At 46.4% G+C, this 21,628-nt stretch overlaps 1 protein-coding gene across 1 annotated transcript in view; it reads right to left on the reverse strand.

Annotated features, from left to right (window-relative positions):
- LOC139577547 (VWFA and cache domain-containing protein 1) overlaps nucleotides 1-21,628 on the reverse strand; it is an 83,269-nt gene that overhangs the window by 13,785 nt on the left and 47,856 nt on the right. The window contains exons 4-16 of the mRNA XM_071404601.1: nucleotides 20,079-20,185; nucleotides 16,341-16,467; nucleotides 12,595-12,739; nucleotides 12,127-12,343; nucleotides 11,748-11,897; nucleotides 9,910-10,143; nucleotides 9,219-9,368; nucleotides 7,409-7,532; nucleotides 7,035-7,152; nucleotides 2,367-2,535; nucleotides 2,026-2,168; nucleotides 1,352-1,533; nucleotides 395-505 (exon numbers count right to left, since the gene is read on the reverse strand). Coding sequence (XP_071260702.1) covers nucleotides 395-505; nucleotides 1,352-1,533; nucleotides 2,026-2,168; nucleotides 2,367-2,535; nucleotides 7,035-7,152; nucleotides 7,409-7,532; nucleotides 9,219-9,368; nucleotides 9,910-10,143; nucleotides 11,748-11,897; nucleotides 12,127-12,343; nucleotides 12,595-12,739; nucleotides 16,341-16,467; nucleotides 20,079-20,185 — 1,977 coding nt within the window. The remainder of the gene's footprint in view (nucleotides 1-394; nucleotides 506-1,351; nucleotides 1,534-2,025; nucleotides 2,169-2,366; nucleotides 2,536-7,034; nucleotides 7,153-7,408; nucleotides 7,533-9,218; nucleotides 9,369-9,909; nucleotides 10,144-11,747; nucleotides 11,898-12,126; nucleotides 12,344-12,594; nucleotides 12,740-16,340; nucleotides 16,468-20,078; nucleotides 20,186-21,628) is intronic.

The following is a 21,628-nucleotide window of genomic DNA, read 5'->3' on the forward strand; positions in this document are numbered from 1 at the left end:
CCCAGCCATTACCGTGAGCCCGGCCTCCCCAATTAAGGTGATACCAACCACATGTGCTCACGCTCACACACACCTACACACACTGCGCCTGCATTATCAGAGCTGTGTGTGTGTGTGTGTGTGTGTGTGTGTGTGTGTGTGTGTGTGTGTCTTAAAGATAAACAGAATATAAATACACATCTTAACATGCAGCCTGTGTTAGCGTTGCCTCCAGTCTACAGCCTTCACAGAGATTACACAGTAACTACACATGCAGATGAACTAATAAAACTTCAGTCTCTGGACGCCATTTCACACTGCGCCTTTATGTGCAGGCCACTTGTACAGCTTGAAATGCCGACGCGCTATTTTTCACTGTATCGTGTAATTCTTTGAAGGGCCCAAAACAAAGTACCTTGAGGCGTGGATGGTGTGGCTGATGGTGACCACGTAGCCAGCCCCGCCCACATCCAGGTAAGGCCCAGTGAAGGTGATGAGGCCTGGATTGGCTACAGCGTGCTGGTACCTGTATGGGTCAAAGGTCAGTGAAGGCGATGAGGCCAGGGTTGGCTACAGCGTACAGGTACCTGTATTGGTCAAAGGTCAGTGAAGGTGATGAGGCCTGGGTTGGCTACAGCGTGCTGGTACCTGTATGGGTCAAAGGTCAGTGAAGGTGATGAGGCCTGGGTTGGCTACAGCGTGCTGGTACCTGTATGGGTCAAAGGTCAGTGAAGGCGATGAGGCCAGGGTTGGCTACAGCGTGCTGGTACCTGTATGGGTCAAAGGTCAGTGAAGGTGATGAGGCCTGGGTTGGCTACAGCGTACAGGTACCTGTATGGGTCAAAGGTCAGTGAAGGTGATGAGGCCTGGGTTGGCTACAGCGTGCTGGTACCTGTATAGGTCAAAGGTCAGTGAAGGTGATGAGGCCTGGGTTGGCTACAGCGTGCTGGTACCTGTATGGATCAAAGGTCAGTTAAGGAGGTTGGCGGGCAGGGTCAGGTCAAAACAAACAAGTTGATGCGACATGCTAATTCCACGACGATACATGGTGGGTTCCGTACTAACTGAAGACGTGGGAAAATAAAGAGGGGAAGAAAAGTTGACTGACAAACATTCCTACCGGAACATTCCAGGGTGAAAATATAGAAACGGCCTACTCTACAACTGCCGTGCAAAATGAAAAGTGTGAAACGCAGGGTTTTAGTAGATTCAAACTTTTCCGTACAAATTCAATCATTTTAACTGAAAACAGAGAAAGTTGTGTACTAAGCCGGGCCAAAACGCTGTGCAGTAGGACATAACTTTCTATCCCTCTCTAGGAGTCTAGAATTATTTCAAAGCAGCCCCCCCCACCCCCCTTAATAAACCTCACCATTGTCTCCGGGTTGGGTCGAAGGCTTTGTCCATTAGCGAGCCGGGGTAAATCCGCAGCACCCCATTGGGCGTTGCTATGTAACGGCGCACAATGTAGCAGTTGAGGCTACTCATCTCCATGAGTGTCATCCATTCATCTGTGACGTGACTGGTCGCCATCACCTCGTTCCTGACCGACGACTGCAGGGGGGGACAAAGAGGGACATGGCAGGGTTTCGTTTAGATGGGCCTGGGAAGAGAGGAGAGGAGCCGAGCTCTCTCTTTAAGCCCGGCTCAGGATCTCAGATACTCTTCTCCCCCCTCACCCTTTACCGAGAGTCTCTCAGTCTCTCCCCCCACCCCGTTACAGAGAGGGGCTGAGAACGCTATGCACACAGCTTGCCAAAAACATGGAGCTTTTCTCCAGCTTCTCCTTAAAGACACAGAGAGAAGTGTAAGAAAGAGACTTGAGCGGCAGTTAATTTCCTTTCTTTTGGTGGCTTTCGCTAGTGTGCGCTGGCTCTCGAGTCTTTCCCGGGAAGATGTCTGTTTGATGGCGTCTCGATACTGCCGCCGCATCGCTCTAAGGCGGTCCCTACTGTTAAACGACTAGCATATTGACAGGAACTTCACCGTTTCCCCCCCATTTACCAATACCTTTACATAACTTGGTGTGTGTGTGTGTGTGTGTACCTTAAGGCCAGGGTTGGCTATGAGGCGTGTGTTGTCACTGAGGTAGGCTGTGTAGTGTTCCACCATGCGTTTGGTCTCTGGCTGACTGAGGTGCTCGTAGGGAGAGGAGAAACTCCCTGCAGACAGCATCACCGTAGGGCTCTCTGAGAGACGGTGAGAGAGAGAGAGGGAGAGAGAGACAAAAATGAATAACGACTTACAGTTCTACAAACATTAGCAAGCTGTGAGACAAAGAACGCTAAAAACAGCCGCCGGCATCATCTTTCAAATGCAACCTCTGCCTCTAGCCTGGGTTCCTCTGCCCCAGTCATTGACTGTATGGCCTTAGCCTTGGTTCTTACCGACGGTGGCCAGCTGTTTGAAGTGCAGACAGGAGGAGGGCTGTCCCAGCAGGTCCAGACGGTGATAGAGCAGCTTGGAGCTGGGAGCAGTGTTCAGGTTCTTCAGGTGTTTCACTGGGATCTCTGGCTGGACGTACACTATGCACAGGATGAACGATGTGTCCTGGACCTGGGGAGAGGAAGGTGTTCATGTGTTAACGGGGCCATCCCTGGTGCACAGACACAGCAGTGTAATATAGACACCGGGTGGGACGGAGAGAGGTGGAGGGAGAACAGGATGGCCGTTTTGTGTAGGAGCTTCGACTTAGAATAGAGACGTACAGAGCAGAGGCACAGCTTGGTAGCCTAGTGGTTAGAGCGTTGGGCCAGTAACCGGAAGGTTGCTGGTACGAATCCCCGAGCTGACAAAGTAAAAAAAAAACTGTTTCTGCCACTGAACAAGGCAGTTAACCCACCGTTCCCCGGTAGGCCATCATTGTAAATAAGAATTTGTTCTTAACCGAATTACCTAGTTCAATAAAGTTTAAAAAAAAAACATTTTCCTATGAGATTTGTACAATCCATTGATAAGATACGACTGATCTGAACTTGTGGTTTAGAAACTCTAGAACTCAGACATGACACACACTCCTACTCCTGTCCGGCTTCTCCTCAAGTGTGTTTACCGTCAGATGTCACCGCGAGTGTTTTATGACCCTGCCGCACGAGTGTACACACACGCGAACAGGCGGTCCTTTCCCAGCACTGCTGCCAATGAGAAAGAGAAATGTGCTGTGCGTAACGACGGCGCCAGCAACAGACAAGAGCGACTGCCGCGTACGACTCGCCTGGCCTCGTCCACATTTTCAATGAACCACGTGGAGTGGATCTGTCTGGGAGGCTGCGGCACACCAGAACCGTTTAGGATCTCTGGTACAACAAGACATTCCTAAGCAAAGTTATCCTTTTCACGCTGACCTTGACAAAAAATATAGAGACAGGAAGGTCAACCTGAGCATGATCAAATAAAGTTAGTAATTTCCAAATGAAACCACTTTTATAATTACCCGTATGCTGTAGGAAATTGCATGAATTTTGACCATTTTACCTTTATTTAACTAAGCAAGTCAGTTAAGAACAAATTCTTATTTACAATGACAGCCTAGGAACAGTGGGTTAACTGCCTTGTTCAGGGGATTCGCTAACTGCCTTGTCAGCTCGGGGATTCGATCGAGCAACCTTTCGGTTACTGGCCCAACGCTCTAACCATTTAGGCTACCTGCCGCCCCATTACATTCATGACATTTAGAAAAGAGCTCATTTTTCCACTCACAGCTGTGCCCCACTTTTAGTTATGAAGTTGATGTTATTGATACAATACAGACCAAATTGAAGTGTTGAGTTTTGTTTGCGTGTTCCACGGTCCTGTAAAGATAGAGGGGTGGCTGGGACAGGCAATGTAACATTCATACTGTTTTTTCAGGAAATGTTTTTCAGCTCTTGAAATTCTCTGTAAAGCTAACTTTGATCAAGGTTTTATGGTCTATAATTTGTTTTTCCTTTCATTGTCAGTATCCTTTTTTTTCTTATTTTCCCGGCATTCTGGTGCCCTTAACATCCATAACGGTTGTGGACGTGACGGATCATATCTTAGCTTCGGAAGCTTGTGCATTCACCACATTTTGTGTGCTTGTTCTGAGATGTATTCTTCATACTTTTACTGAAGCAATTGTTGATCTCTTAAATTATGTGTTCTAGCGAAGATTCTCTTAGAAAACATACACTGAAATGCATTTCTCATACACGGCACTGTTTTCTTTAGATAGAAAGAGAAGTGTTTGTTGTTTCTGTGAATAGTCCTGGAGTGTCTTTTTAAAATCCAGTGTCCAGAAAAGTGGATCGGCAGTATAGGCACATGTAAATTGTTGATATATATATATATATATATTTTTTTTTTACAATATTTCATAAAATGTTTAATATATTCATACATTTGTGTCTACATTCAACTGGTAAAGGTTCATTTTGATATACATAACAAGGGGGAGTCTTGGTCTTGTATTCCACTGGTCACACCACATTTCAACATGGACATTTTGCTAATGTTCGTTTGAGTTGTTCAAATGAGATTTCAACCTGTATTCGCTCAAAAAGACCACCAGAAGTTTGTTGAATTCCCAATGTGTTATCACACTATGATTTCAACCATCTGAAAGCACAACCAAATTCCAATGGAAAAGCAATGTCTGATTGCTTGTTTAGTGGTCATCGAAGTGTATTACCACTGCGCTTTCAGCCATTTAGAAGCACAAAAAAAGATCAAATGGGAATCTAATGTCAGACATTTTGTATTCATACAACTTAAATGTGTTACCACTGTGCTTCATCTAATAGCACAACCAAACGACATGGATTGCAGTTGAGATGACATAAAAAAGTACATAGTGCAAGTGATCAGTGCTGTTCGAGATTCTGCACAGATTATTATATTATTTGTGAAGATCTCCACAGAACTTTGACTAGGGCTGTGACGATACCAGTATCGTGATATTTTTCAACGGCAAAAATGAAAACACGAAGCAGACTAAACTCTTGTGTCCTTTAAAAACCTGCTGTATGATATCTGCTTTAGCTTGGGAAATACATAAAATGTCACTCTGGATGCAACACAATATTAGGAAGGTGTTCTTAATGTTTTGTACACTCAGTGTATTTAGACAAGAGATCTCTCAATAATCATCCTCACCATAGCACATTGGTAGTAGTCAGTGACAAATAAAGCTAACCAGGTTTGGTTTTAAACCCTGGATGGGAGACCAAACGAATAGCTGTAGATGGATCAAATCTCCAGTAGGAGGTGCTGCCCAGCCTATAGTCTATTTCTGATAGTGGAGGTAACGTTGAAGATCTGACGTTGTTTCAAAGGTACACATTCAACATATTTCGTATAAGGTTTTGGTTACAATCAGGGCTTAAAATTAACACCAGGGGTAAGATGTCCATTTTACCAGCCGGCCACGTTGGCGGGTCGTCAGGACTCCACAGTGCGAGCATTTCACTCACACTTGTGAATAAAAAAAATAGTCAAGTATGATTACCATGTATAGTCAAATAAATGCCGTAGTAGCTGTTTTCAAAGTATTTCTGCCGTTTTGTTTCACAGCCGGTAAATGAATCGCACAACGTCAAAAGAACTACGAATCCTATAGCCTATCCCACCTCAAGCTGCAACACTGCCTGGCTAGGTTGTGCGCACGTGAAGAGCTGATTGAAAGATTGGTTTTTAGAAGCGCTGTGCACAGGCATGACAGTTGGTCTACTTTTCTTGAAATTAAAGTCTACTGAAGTGAGACTTTGTCCTTGTGCTTCTTGGCTAATTGACATTGTTTGTTCACAAGCCAGGTTGTTTTTCAATGTTTGAGTTTCAACTGCTAGCGAAGATAAGACAACGCAGCTTTTAGTCAGACTCCATCTCATAGGCACATGACTCCCAAGCCGTGTTACCAGGTAACCTCCCGCCCTTAAAGGTGCAGGTGAACATTTTTATCTAATTTGTGATATTTTGGTTAAATGGCTGAGGTCGCAAAAAAAAAAAAAAGGAAACAATATACCACATTACTTCTTACTAGTAATACATTTATTGTTTTAGAAACATTACAACGCATGCTCATCTGTTTTTGTGTGTTTTGTTAGTGTAATTTTAGCGGGGGGAAAATATTATGTCTGTTAAACAATTTGAGTGGTTGGAGATTTTTAAATCTACCTGACAGTGGCTGGTGGACCAAAAATATAGTTTTAGAACCTGGTTACAATGATGACAATCCTGTGGTTGAAATTTCACACTCAAAACAGTTTACGTTGATGCCTTTTTGTCAAATCCAATGTATTTTCCACGTAGAAGCCACGTCACAATACATTGACAAATTACGTTGAAACAACGTTGATTCAACCAGTTTGTACTATTCGGGCTGTAATATCTGTAATTATGCAATCGTAAGGCACTATGCCCTTCTGGTGACATATTTAAAAACATTCCAAATGACAACAAATGTGTTCGGATAGACTCAAAATTAATAATGGAAATAATATTTTCAAAATTATAATTTTTGTGTTCAGCCAAGCCTTTCCTTCGAAACTATCCACGTTTTGACCTACGACTTAGAAACTAAACAGACTTCTGCTAATATATTCAGTCTCCCCAAAAAGCATGTCAATTTCATGTAACATCCATAACCCCTCTTATTTTCTTTATTTCTCCAACATGCCAATATTTAGAAGTCCGCTTTCTTGGGTATACACTCCGCCCAAGGGTTACTAAAGCCATCAAGAGTTTCATTTATATGTTGTTTGTCCATTCTGTGAGGCATTAAAGTTGTGATTTTGCAACGTAATGTCCATAACACTGCAATTGCCCCTCTAATGCTTGGGCCAAGTAATAAAAAATATTTAAAAGGCCACTATTAAGATGAAAATTCGGCTAATTGGAGCTGGAGGAAGAGAAAACAAAGACGCAGCATTGCATTGTTGGCTTGCTCTATTATTGAGAGGGGAGAAGAAAGAAAGGGAGAAGAAAGAAAGAGAGAGAGAGGGACAGGGGGGAGAGAAAGAGAAAAGAGACCTCTAGAGAGGAGATATACGGAGTCAGAGTTAAACGGAGACGGGCGGTGAGCGACGGCAGTGCCCTCGTACCAGTTTCCATGCGTAGCTGACGTTGTAGGCCTCCCTGCTGGGGTCTCGTAGCCGGTTGGTGTGCCAGGACAGAGAGGAGTTGGTTGGCACAGCTATCACCTGACTGCCCAGCGGCAGACTGGAGCGACACAGGGAGCAGGAGGGTTAGCGTTAGCAAAAACAATTAACGCTGTCTGTACGATAACACCGAGCGTGAATTGCAGTCCGTTAAAAAAAAAACGCCTCAGATTACAATATGTAAATAAAGATTGCTATAACAGAGAGCGGATGAAAAGGCATCCAACTACATTAGTAGCCCACCTCGAGTTTCCAGCATCTACACGAAACTGATGAAACCGCACCTCTTGGTCATAGCCCCCTATACCCTAACTCACCGGAGTATGTTGTCCCGTACTACGGGGAACCCTGGGATGTTTTCATAGTGGATGATGTCAGTGTGCAGCGGAGGCTCGGTCATCAGGTAGGGCCGTGTGAGGGACGGGTGCATCAGGGTGTAACCTGGTTAACCAAAAACAACAGGAGAACAGCGGTGTCAGGGGATCTTCACAGGATCGAAACACACCTTACCCCAGGGGCAAGCTTACTACTCCCTGGGCAAGGCAAGGCCAAACCTCCCCTACTGCTGTGGTCCCTAACCATTCTCCAGGCAGACACCAGTGAGCTCAGAGCAGCAGTAACAGTAAGCAATGGAAGAGTGAGAGCCCTTACGAGGGAGGAGGGAATGGGGGGGAGGGGTTGTACTTTAATGAGGGTAAACAAACGGCTTGGCCTAGTGCCAGTTCTACGGCTGTCTGTTTCTAGCAGCCAGCCGGATGGAGCAGGTTCTCTCTGACAGACAGAGAGACAGACAGAGACACAGACACAAAGAGATGAAGGAGAGGGGGAGAGAGAGATGAAGGAGAGGGGGAGAGAGAGAGATGAAGGAAAGGGGGAGAGAGAAATGAAGGAAAGGGGGAGAGAGAAATGAAGGAGAGGGGGAGAGAGAAACACGGATGAAAGAGAGGGCTAGAGAGAGACACAGATGAAAGAGAGGGCTAGAGAGAGACACAGATGAAAGAGAGGGCTAGAGAGAGACACAGATGAAAGAGAGGGGGAGAGAGAGAGACAGACGAAAGAGAGGGGGAGAGAAAGAGATGGAGGCGGAGAAAGAGATGGAGAGGGGGAGAGAGAATGAGATGAAGGAGAGAGGGGAGGGGGGGGGGGTGAGGAGAGAGGAGAAACACTCATCTGACCTCATTACCTCCACACTATAACAGTCAATTAACATTACAGCATCATTCAACTCTCCACTGAACTGTCTACCTTCTGTCTAATTGAGTGGCCTATTAGTCAGAACACACCTAACAACTTTAATAGCTTCATTAAATCGTGGTTTGTTCATCGAATGACAGTGTAATAAGTACCATGCTGCAACAAGCCGTCATCTGACAACATACCCATTACAATAACAATACTGCCAGCCATTCAGATTGTTTACAAAAACCTAACCTTCCCTGGCCAGCCAAGGAAACATCCTCCTTTATTTGAAAAGCATTCGCAAAAACTACCTCTTAAATGCAGCCTTTGGTGACACTAAGCCTCTCTAAAGGCAAGCCTAAAATGAGTGGCAGAGAAGTAGCGAGCCAAAACTCCACCTCTCGCCCCTGACTCAGTCTCTCTGTGTGTGAACAGAACCACTGTTACCCTGGACAGCCCTGCCCTGGTGATGTCACCTCACGGCCTGTCAGTGGGTCTGTCAGTCTGGTGTGTCACAGCCAGGTAGTTCCCCTAATGGGGTGTAAACTTAATGACTTTCCCTCTCAGGCCTGCTGACCTGCCTCACTCAGACCCGGCGGCCGTGCCACTTTCATATTTCTACTGGACCTCCCAGTCAGTCAGGGCTCTGAAGAGCCAATGCCATCTGTCCTGGGATGACTAGAGGGCTGAGACGGGACTTGCCAACGGAACCTGTTCTCCGTGAGAATAATTGCTCCAGTAGGAGTTGTATTAACTACATACCAGGTTTTTCTGAGCCTATGCAGAAGTTGTGTGTGTGTGTTAGTGCGAGGAAAGAGCTTCAAGTTGTATTAGTCGTACGTAAGGGATACACATGGTATTCGTCGCCCGACAAAACAAGAAATAATAAAAGACAAGAACACGAACATAAAGTAAAATGTCAGTAGAAGAGAGAGATAGGTAAGGTACCTTTGTTGTCTATGAGGAAGGTGTAGGAGGCCAAGGAATCCTGGTGGTAGGTGACGTCCTCGAGAATGTAGGCCAGGTTCACGTCTACTCCCACCACGCCTAGCAACAGGTTGCCAAAGTAACATGGCCGGCTCGCCGTCATGATGAAACCTGCAGGGTGGAAGACACAGATCGTTAAACAACCGCACTGATTTATGACCGAGAGCCGAAAATCTATCCGATTCTGTTCATAAATCCTTCTTTACCACTGATCAGCAGCTCTCTGTACCATAGCTCCATTATGCGCACGTAAGAGCACATCTGGTCCCAGACCAGTTTTTAGGTCAACTATAACCTAAAAAAATACAACGCCCATTTTCTTGATTTAACTTAACAGAAACTGGCCCAGGACCAGTTGTTAGGAACCCCCGTCTCCCATGGGGTCCTGGTAGGGCAGGCCAAAACAGAACTGGTATAGCATATATTTGTTAACACTGATTTAGGATCCGATCACTGTACCCTAGCTCTAACCTTAACCATAATGACCAACAGTAAGACTGGCCCTAGATCAGTATATAAACCCACAGTCTCCTATGGGCTCCTGGTACGGAAGCGGACAAAGTCAATCATGCGCTTGGGGTCAGATTTTATAAACCAAACGTTAACTGTGAGCCACTAAAACAAACTGATCTAGGACCAGTTGCTAACCCACCGTCTCCCATGGCGTCCTGGTAGGACAGGCTGAAGCGGGCCAGGTCGATCATGCGGTTGGGCAGGTTGATGTAGAAGCGTCCCACGGTGGTCTCCAGGTTACTGAGCTGGTTCAGGACCATCATGCTCCCCTTCACCACCGGCAGCGCCGAGCGGTCGGGCACGCCGTACTTCAGCGAGTTCTGCTCCGCCAGGTCGCGCAGGAACGCTAGCTCCTTCAGACCGGTCACACCCTCTGTGGAGGAGGGGAGAGAGATTTGTTATCATTTTTGCGGCTTCATGACTCAAAGCAATATGATTCGTTGATACACTGACACGCCTACTCAGTCATCCCGATCGTTCTCAATGGGGGGCATAAAGCAGCCGCCTAGGAGATCCTCCTGAATGTATTGACGTCAACGTAGGAAAAGCACGCATAAGTCCCCCAGCATATTCCTTTATCATAGAGGACAGACTAGAACGACCTCTCCAACATGGCTGGCCCGACAGCTGTCACCGGGCACAGGGTTTAAACGCATGCATGCCAGCCATATCACCGATTGGATTAAAGGGGGGGGGGGGGGGGTCAAGCCTTATGCTTAGGGCCCTGGTCTGATCAGATGATAAGACACATGGGAATGTAAAAGGATTCAAGTCAATATAGCCAGGCATGTGTGGACCGCAGGGTCAAACTGGACATCAGAGCCAGCTTGGTTGTAGACGGACGTTTGGCGTTCTCTGCAAAACTCCATGAAAGAATCTGTGGCTGATTTCACTGGTTAATGTTAAAAGCATAAATCATTCTCCTGTTTTTTTTTCATATCTGACAGGGCATTTTCGAGAGATTGAGTCGGTCCGTGATCCACAATCTGGCAGGAGAGACTGGAAAGTATTATTAGACAGCTACAGAGCATTAACAGCCCATTTCTCAAGATTTCCCGTTCCAGCCATTTGGCCCTTCTAGTTCTAGCATCTCGTCAACACACGCACGCACTAAGTTCAAACATCAGAGTTGATGTAGGAGAAAAGACCGTTGACCTTTTAACAATCAACAGCTCACATCTGGACACACACGGACCTCTATCGACTGATTACAATCGCCTGCGGTACACAAACAAGAGCTTTCTGGATACAAAGCTACTCAACTTAGCATGATTGTATATTTCTGAATCCTTTTCATCGCCGACCCTTTTAAACAAGCAACGCTTGACTGTCACACACACACTCTCCCTTTGAAGTCTTTAGACTCGAGGCTCTCTCCGAGTCTCTCGTTTTAATTTCCTCGTGAAAAAAAAAGTATGTGTGCTAATTCCAGACTAATGCATGCCCTGTGGAGGGGTCTCTCTGTGTCGGACGTGGACTGAAGGATGAGGAGAAGGGGAGGGAGGCGAGACGGGTAAAAGAGAGGGACAATAGAGAGGGGGGAGGGGGATACATCACAGACACACTGCAGAAAACAAAAAGCTCTTTGAGGTTCCTGAGCACCTCTTGAGTCCACACTCCCCCCATTCACCCATCCCCCTTCCCATATGACACATCCATCCCAACCCCCCCCCCCCATCCCCTCTCACACCTTCCTCCTCCCCCATCCAGGTGGCTGGGTAGGTCCAGCAATACTACCCATGACACAAACACATCCACTACGTATCATGATTGGTACAACATTAGTCACATTACAAAACCTACTGGATTCTGAATTCCAATTGTAAAACCACCCGTGACACTTTCAGTCACAACCATAACATTTCCTTTTCTCTTGATCGAGCGAATCTCAATGCGATTTCTGACCGTAGACGAGCACGCGTGGGGTCGAGGGTGATTTTGACCACAGACCAACCGCGTGTGGTGGAGGGCTCCTACCGTTCATGAGGGCGTAGGTGAGGATCATGACTGAGTTGTTGAGGTGGCGGTTCTCCTCTTTGACCACGCGCAGGGTGTCCCTCTTCTCGTGCTCCGAAGCATCTCGGGACGTGATGCCAGACGACAGGTAGATGATCACCATGTCCGTATCTGACAGGAACACACAACAACAAAAAAGAATTACACACTTCCTTGTTCATGAACCCTTCAACTCACAAATCCTTTATCTCGAGTCACATTTATTTCAACCATTAAATAAATACACAAATACATTGCCACAAGTGTTGAAAAATAACAAATTGCCATTTCCTATAGAACAAGCCTGCGGCATCAGTGGCCAGTGCTAAAGACCGCATTTCCCATGGTGCCCTGTTCTTACTGGTGAGTTGGCGGGTGATGTTGCTGGTGTTCCGGAGCAGCTGGAAGGCCTTTTGGAAGCCCAGTGCGTGCAGGGTAGGGCTGTCGGAAGCCTTGAGGTTGTTGACGAAGGTGCTCATCTTCCTCTTGGTCTCGCTGGTGGCAGGAGACAGGTAGCTCTTATAGCACGGGTCCAGAGAACAGGACCGCACCACCTCCGCTGAGGACAGGATCGAGACCTGGGGGAGAGGGAAACAAAGACGGACACTCCCTTTTAGCCTTATCGCAGATGCATTCGAACGACCGAAACGACAACTGCTGGGATCAAGATTGTCATCCCTGGGCATACGTAGTTCTTCGCTTCAGAGGGAGGAGAACGAATATGGATGACTTGTCAGGGGATAAAAGGGGGGCGAGGGGGAGGTGAAGGGGAATTGGGGCAGGGCAGTAAGTTAGGGATGGGTAATCAAATCAGAAGAGTACTCCTCACCTTGTCATGTTCGTCTACGGAGCTGAGGACGACGAGCGCAGCGTCTCTGGCGATCTGGAGCTGCGTGTCTGTAATGGTCACGCCGTGATCGATGATCACCACAATGTGTTTCGATTGGGGCCGCACCGCCGACACGTACACTGGCCTGCGAGAACACACACACACATACGCGTGATGAGGACACACATGGTACACACACCACACGTACCCGTACACACAAATCTAACACATACGCTCAACACAATCCCACTCAAAAACATACACAAACACAATAATCAGTTTAGAATGGCGGTTTATTGACACCAGACAACATTCTCCCATCGTCTGCCCCCAGGCTGGTAACCCTATCCACGCTCTTATATCCCCACTGCTTCATGGTGGCCTGAGCTGAACTGAAAGTTCCCAGGGCTGTCCCCTCTACCTCCGGCTGCCCTGAGCCCTCCACACACTGTTTTCACAAGAGATCCCCTTTCCCAGGACTACTGTTGCTTTTGGGAGGCACCGCCAACGCTTTTCCAACCAACACCACCCTTTGTCAAGATCCTATTGCCAAACCCGTTTGTGTCGGACAAACCTAGTCGAAAGTTGAAGTGACCAAAAGTAATCGGTTTCCTGTTCCTATTAAAATAAGCTGCATGTCGATTTTTTTGAATTGTAATTGCTGAAAATGTCCATACTATATCTGCAGTAATAGTGGAATGATAGTGTTTCCCCATTTTTATGGTGTGTGCGTTTTTGGGTCCATACACAAATCGTATTCTGATTATGCAGCCATCCTTTTTGACAACAAAAAACAGTCCGTCCGTCTTCTATCGTCAAATGGGTAAGCTGCACCCTCCCTCTTTTCCATCAGCGTCACTCAGAGGGCTGGTCATCTCCTCCCAAGCAGAATCAACAACGGCAGACTTGGGCAGTAGAAAACACCCTGGTTGCTAAAATTGCAGTTTGGGACAAATCAAGCAAACGCTTGCGTAGGGAACCCTTATACCAGCTAAAATCTCTGTGGCATATCTTTTCAATGACCGACAACATTGTATTTCCAGCTGTTTGAAGCTGGTGTACAAAATCAAAAGTAAAAAAGATACTCAAGCAAAACTTTAGGGGGGGGGGGGGGGTAAAATCCAGGAGAGGGACGAAGAGGTGTTCGAATTCAGGCTAAGTGATGTTGCAATTCGCCTCGTTTCCAAGAGGGGGCTGCATTTCACATGTAACCCCTTTAAGATCTAACTAACCAACACCACTGCCCTTTGTAAAACTCCTAGTGCCAAAACCCCTGTTTAGGACTAAATAAGTCTATAAAAGGAGACGGCTATGGGTGTGACTGAAGTGACCAAAACCATCTGGTTAACATTAGAGCAGGCAGGGTAGTCGATGAGGTTCGGGCCAAACAGAAAATTGGTTATATTTCCTAGCAGTCAAAATTAGCAAAACAAATGTCCCTTATCCAATGTTTTTGGAATTTTCAATGCTCCCCGACTAGCTTTCATTTAAGGGATTGTTAGCGAGCTGGACATAGTCAAGAAACTGTATGAATGTTAGTCCATTATTTCTACACATGTTTCGATTTGGTTTTAGTCATTTGATGTATCTTTGAAACCTCTGTATTAGAGTCTAGCAGCATTCCAAGCTGCGTTGTTTGGTTGGTTTTGTGTCTGGTATTGATCAGTGTGGTAGCACAGCACTAGGCGGCACCGGCAGGTGAAAGGGGACGTGTGTGTTCGTGCCAGTCATTCTGACCGTTGATATTTAAATTGGGTAAATATTCCAGAATAAATTACACATTTGTAAATGAATGCATGTATTATGTTACAATAGGTCCCAAGCCCCATTGTAAATTGTAATCAGTCAGAAAACGTATTGATAGATCCAGAAGCGCATAGACTGTAAATACTCAAATAAGACAAGTGTATTTTCTGACTAAGACCACAGTTGCCTACCTAGCTAATGGCGCATCCAAACTACACCTGAACTATATTGAAACTAATTTCACACATACTGTATAATAATAGACGTGGCCTTCCTTTTTGACAACAAAAGACAGTCCGTCCGTCTTCTATCGTCAAATGGGAACGCTGCACCCTCCCTCTATTTTCCATCAGCGTCACTCAGAGGGCTGGTCATCTCCTCCCAAGCAGAATCAACAACGGCAGACTTGGGCAGTAGAAAACGCTCTGGATGCTAAAACTGTCAAATCCCAGCTAAGATTTAAAATGTTTCCCCAATTTCAGCAAACACTTGCGTAGGGAATCATTGTACCATCTAAATTGACAATAGTCTGATGGGTGACAAGATTAGCTATTGTCAAATTGAGAATGAAGAGACTGATGACCAGCGCAGCGTGCATTGGCGAAGGGAACAATTGCAATACCCTATAGGAAAGAGCAGATTCTAAGGTAAACGAATTCACCTTGCTCTCCCAAACAACTCTCAAAATTGTGAGGATGGGCTCGGTTTCAAAATATGACTTTTTCCTGGAATAAACGCGGCTCGGCGAGTTCCTCGTTCGAGTACTGGCGACAATCAGCAATAGCCTTTCTATTTAATTATGTTATATTCCATTATATTCTTACTGTAACATATGTGTGTGTTGACAGTAGTAGGGCAGGGGAATATAACCGTGTGATGTCTGCTAAATGAACAAGTTGATTTCACTGGAATGGCAAAGCCTTGGCTATTAAGCGCAGATAAATAAAACTCAAAACATGCTCTTTTGTTCTTTTGAAATAAATAGTATTGTATGACCTTTCTAAACAAAATACGAATAGATTTCTTTGCGATTGTGTATATTAAAATGTTAGATTGGCTGCTATTGGTACTCGTCGAGGCCCTGCTATTCTACTGTTAAATATGCATATGTCATTTTGCCCGTCATGGTGCTTTTAGGTAGGAATGATCAGAATGTCTTCATGGTATTTATCTCAAAGTATTGCTAGAGTGTAAAATACACGTATTTCGGAAAAGTCAGGGGTCCAATGTTTTTATTGAAATTAAGAAATTGAAATGACAAAATGTAAAAAACGGTCAGAAGGACAGTCTTGGTGGTTCTAGTCTTGAGTCCACATTTGTCTTTGTAGCCAGCCAGGGTGAGGGCGACATCATTTTTCTCATCGCTGAACGCCAGCTGGCTGGTTGCGAGACACTGGCCTTTGAGTATTTGGTGTAAGAGCGAGCGAGAGCGAGCGAGAGAGAGCGAGAGCGAGAGCGAGAGCGAGAGAGAGAGAGAGAGAGAGCGAGAGAGAGACACCGACAGAGACGCGCGAGAGAAGAGAGAGATGTCTTTCACCAGGCTAAGCCAGAGAAACCACAACAGTTGGTGAGAGATTCCAGTGGTCTTCACTGGTCTCAGAACACATTCCTGCCAGGGGCATCAAGGGCATGTGTGGTCAGGGAGTCTGTCTGTCTCAGAGTGGAGAGGAAACCCCAACAACCCAAGAGCAGAGAATAAATACTATGTACATGTCCTCTTCACTGCGCCACACAGGAATAAAGGAGAGGGAGGAGGTGGAACAGAAGAATACTGGTTTTCTGTTCCTCTTTGTCTAGGACGTGGCCATCTTGGAGAGTCAAGCAATATCTTTGATGTGGCCACGCAAAACTTAAAAACGTGTGAGGAATGTGCAGACAGTGATGATTTACTGTTACAATGACGACTCCATTCTTGCCCGTGTGTTTTGGGCTAGTTGACTGTACTGGTTCTCCGAGTGATGCTGTGTGATAGCGCTGCTGGTCTGCTAGCGTGACATTACCTGCTGCGGTGCTCGTAGTTGCCCTTGCAGTGGAACTTGTGGGCGGGGAACACGGTGAAGATGCCCTCCTCTGAGCTGAAGTACTGCCACTTGATGCCCGGGTTGGACTTCAGGTTATCTGCCAACACTACAGAGGAGAGAGGAGCAGAGGGAGAGGTCAGTTCTGTAAAACGGTAGGCGGGATTAATACTCAGAGATCCTGAGAGAGCGGTAGGGTTGATACAGTACAAAATTGGAGGGAATTCTGGGAGATTAAGTATTGCGAAACAAAGAAAAGAGCTCCCTACATGGCTATCATTTCGCTCTCCTTCACCCACTCTTTAAAACGAATTACCCTACAGGAGGGGGGGGGGGGGGGGTCATTCTGGTCTCTCAGACACCTGTCAGAGCCCACTGGTAGATGGCAAAGCCTTCCATATCTCCTCTAGTCTGTAGGTGAGAGCGAGCTCACATCCTATAAGGCCCTGCATAAACTCACATTCCCAGGGTGCATTTGTCCCACTGGATAGCAGACTAAACTGCTTATTCCTGCCGTATAACCGAGATGTTTTTTAATAGTTTCACTATAGTGTGTGCTCTTAGTAGTTATACAAGGTGCCGTTGGCATGCAACACACGACGACACAAGGCCTAGCTATTTTAAGCCAACACCTTCTCTCAGAGCATCAACAAAAAAGTGATTTTAAATAGATAAAGAGAATTTAAGAATTCCAACTCGCAACAGATAAAGGCGGACATAGTAACTGTTACTGGTTCGTTACGTCACTGCACTGCAGGCTGATATAACGGCAGCATCTGCCAGGGAACTGGGCCAAAGTAGATGTCTAAACAAACAGACTTATTGGGTCAGAGGAGATGGCGGAATCTTCAGAGAGATCAGATCACAAACCCTGCAGCTTCCTCTCGAAGGGGGGGGGGGGGGGGGGGAGAGAGAGAGAGAGAAAAGTAGGAGAGACAAATAGAGCCAGATTCTTGAAGCCGTGTCCAGTGGTGTAAAGTACTTAAGTAAAAATACTTTCAAGTACTACTTACGTAGTGTTTTTTGGTATCTGTACTTTACTTTTTTTTACTTTTTTTTTTTTTAACTACGTTCCTAAAGAAAATGATGTCGTTTTTACTCCATACATTTTCCCTGACATCTAAAAGTACTCGTTACATTTTGAATGCTTAGCGGGACAGGAACATGGTCCAATTCACACACTTATCAAGAGAACATCCCTGCTCATCTACTGCCTCTGATCTGGCAGACTCAGTAAACACAAATGCATTGTTTGTAAATTATTTCTGAGTGTTGGAGTGTACCCCTGGCTATCCTCACATTTAAAAACAAGAAAGTTTGCTTAATATAAGAAATTTGAAATGATTTACACTTTTACTTTTGATACTTAAGTACATTTTATCAATTACATTTACTTTTGATACTTAAGTATATTTAAAACCAAATACTTTTAGACTTTTACTCTAAGTAGTATTTTACTGGGTGACTTTCACTTTTACTTGTGTCATTTTCTATTAAGGTATCTTTACTTTTACTCAAGTATGACAATTGGCTACTTTTTCCACCACTGCCCGTGTCAACAAAAACGTGCGTGTGTAAAGTAAGCCCTTCAAGACAGATAATAGCAAACATGACGTCACCGTTGAAAGTATTTAGCCGCGCTACCTTAGAAAAGACATGCATGTCAGAGCTAGCTATAACACTAACCGTACAGAGTCAACAGCATGTACACACAGTACCCGATATAGAGACCAACACTACACTCTCCACTACAACACGGGAATGGATATGGGTTAGCGGCACGCTAGGACTTCCTACGGCGGCGGTTATCGAGCAGAGGCGCTCTAGCATGCCATACATCTGCGCTCTAGGCCACTTCATCCATCTCCAGGCCTGGTATAAACAGGAACCACTTGGGATGTTGACAGTCTATAAAGAGCATGTATACATCGGCTAGGCTGCCAGCGCTTAATCCCGCCACCAGTGTTTAGGAAACACTAGAACCACATAGACGACAGGCTGAGGGAGCGCCGCTTCCTCTAACCCCCTCCATCCGCGCTCATTACTCAATCACACTTCCCATTCCCAGCTTCCCTCCTCGTCGCTCACTAACACTTTGGCTAAGTGCAGAGGGGTTAATGTGTCCACTGGGCAGGGGTGGAAAACGAACCGCCCTCGAGTCAAACCGGTGCCCGGAGCGACGTGGGAACTGCGACCGAGAAAGGCGCTGGTGTGTCAGAGGAGATGAGGAGAACAAGAACCAGAAGGAAAGGACGAGTCCCAGGGGAAAAACAGATGTGAAACTTCACCCAACACCTTCTTCGTATTTACTACAACCGGTGCCATCTCTCACTCTTTCCACCCTCGTTTATTCACTCACTTCTCTTGCTCCCCCCAGTCATTTCTCGCTCTCCTTCTCTGGATAATCTGACGTTTCCTTCTCTTTGCCTCCCTTTCCTCCATTACAGTCGTTCTCCTCTTCTCGCTCCAAACCATCTTCTCCGTCCTCCTCTGGATAATCTGCCTATTCCTCCTCCTCCTCTCCCACCCTCCCTCCCCCTGCTTGTTTAGACTGGGCGCAGACAAATGGGGACGATGAATGGTAGCAGAGGCTTGAGGTCAAGACGGCCTGAGAAATGGAGGCCTGGTGGTAACGTGAACTCCTGACGGCTGCCTTGGGATAATAAACTCCGGGGAGGTGACGATGAATCATCCTAATCTGCTCAGAGGCGGAGCGGGCGTGGATTTGGACGGAGAGGGTGTGAGAGACGAGGAGGCAGGTAAGAGAAAGGGCTGTTAAGAGTTTCTACAGCCCTAACACAGGAGGGTTAGTGTGTGTGAGAGAGCGGTTGGCTTTGCCAGTGTTTCCACACCGAGACCAAAAAAATAAATGACCATTAGCGAGAGCGGGATTAGGAGTAGAAAATAATCGAGCAACCGGCTGCAGCTGCATCAGTACAGTCGGCAGTGTTCTGCCATGAAACGGACGGACGTCATAAAACGAACAGAAAGTCTAGCCGCAATCACAGCGCTTGTCGTTGTTTGTTTGGAGTGTGGATGTGGACTGGGAGTGTTCAGGTGCCGAGGTAAAACGTATGACGTCAATCACATCCGGTTATGATTTCGAGTGATTGGATAACAGAGGTGCAACGGGGGCACATGGCAAGGCTCGACAAAGCCTCCTAATGTAGAATGATTAAAAAAAAACTAAAAAAACATCCTCTTACTGAATGGAGAAGCAGAACAGAGATCGAAGGCGGGGGGGGAAAAAACACCTAATTTGATGTCAGAATTTTCAGCGCAGAAAACAAAATCACTATTCTTGAAGCAAAAGAGAAAGAAAGAGAGCGGGAGAAAGAGGGGAGAGAGGAAAGAACACAGTGGTTTAATAACGTGTGAAACAGGCACAGTTCATTATTTCCATCTGGGTCCTTTTCCTTTTAAGATTGAACGATATGGTGAGGAATATTCACTTCTACGGGTTGCTGTTGTCATGGCAATTGTTCGTAAGCAAGGCCATGGCTGTCCATGTTAAGAGGTGAAGACTGCTGGATGAATGATGGGTTAGAAGGTGCGGGGGGGGGGGGGTTGGACAACAGGAAGAAGTGGACAGGAAGTAAAGGGGAGCTTATTGTGGCCTTATGTCTCAATGGGGACGTATAGGAGATAAACATGATGAAGAGGGTGTTGTGGGTTGGTAAGGGTAAGGGTGTGTAGTGGTAGGGGTAGAAGGTGACCCACCTGAGTTGAGGTCCCGTCCAGGGTTAAAGGCTCGACTGTTGACAGTGGGGGACAGCCGGTCACAGCAGATGGTCTTGGACACGTTGGTATTGAAGTTACCGTCGAACCTGAACCGAGACAGAGCACATCACATTAGCGACAGCACTACTGCAAAGAAAGTAGACTTCACTTACCCACCATAGAAGTAATATCTCTCAGAAACAGCCACGGCTGGAGGGAGATGCAGAGAGATAAGCAAAAGGAAAGAGGGGACATCAAGGAGAGGACTGAATCGGGAAATACACAAGAGTGCTGACGCAAACTGTAGCAACCATCTCGATGATGCTCATGCTGTGTGTGGAATATATGCTTCTCTCATTCTCAGTAGACGCACCCCTTGCATGCATAGGTGGGGTACATGTAGTGAGTGAATGTTTGTGGAGTCCTCGGGGGGGGGGGGGTCCTCTAAGCCCAGTCGATACCCTAACACAGCATTACATTGGGTTGTCAGCCCCCGGGTGCCTCCACGCAGTCATAGGAGCTAGTCTCATAGCAGCTAGCTCCCAGAGTGCCTCAGCTTCACTCATGAAGAGCTGAGAGAGGGATGGGGAGACGAGAGTAGGGGGGGGGGGGGGGGTCCTCAGGGGAGTAGCCTGCTCCACACTGCACCGCGGCTGGGTCGCTTTGATCCCACACTCCCTTACCAGCTCCACTAAACCCCGTCCCCCTGCTGGTTGACATTCTGTCCTTCCTTGCACACAGGAAAACACAACCGACCACCGGTAACCCGCCGACACACACAAATACGCACGCCTGCAGACGCACGCACGTAGCAAGCCGCTATCCTCACCGAACGCACGTACACTCTCGCCTTCCTCTCTTCCTACCGCTCACCCCCCCCCCTCCCCCTCCGGAGCTTGAGAGAGTGTATTTGATTGACAGCTGCTCTGATGTACCAGCTTCTTTGAACTTCAGACATTAAATTCCCATTAGGCTACATTCATTATTATTCTCCTTCAACACACTTTACACGCGGGGGCTAAGCAAAATGTGCCGGATAAAAAAAAAAAATACATTTGCAAGCGCTTTGAATTTGACATCAAAACCAGGAGAACGAGAGCGGCGCCGGAGAGAGGGATAGACGGAGAGAGAAAGGGGAAAGCGAGCGAGAGGAAGGGGAGAGAGAGAGAAAGGGAGGCGAGAGAAAGAGAAAGGGAAGCGAGAGAGAGAAAGTGAGGGAGGCGAGAGAGAGAGAGAGAGAAAGGGAGGCGAGAGAGAGAGCGAGCAAGAAGGAAAACCTTCTGGCCCCGATTTGGATTCAACATGCAAATGAGGGTCTTGAAAAACATCCCTGCTTTTAAAAGGAGTAAAAAAAATTTTTTTTTTTAAATACGTAGAGAAAATAAATAAATATAGATGAAATAACCCCTGAAGCTGCATTGAGAGTGCACAGCGGATACAGAGCGTTTCCTTACACCAGAACCACACACAACACCGCTCTTCCATTATCTGAAGCTTCAGCTAGCTTATGACGAGGCCCCTGCCGGCATAATGTTCAATAACGAAGGGGG

This window comes from Salvelinus alpinus, chromosome 6 (genome assembly GCF_045679555.1).
Source record: "Salvelinus alpinus chromosome 6, SLU_Salpinus.1, whole genome shotgun sequence".
In the NCBI taxonomy this organism is placed as follows: domain Eukaryota; kingdom Metazoa; phylum Chordata; class Actinopteri; order Salmoniformes; family Salmonidae; genus Salvelinus; species Salvelinus alpinus.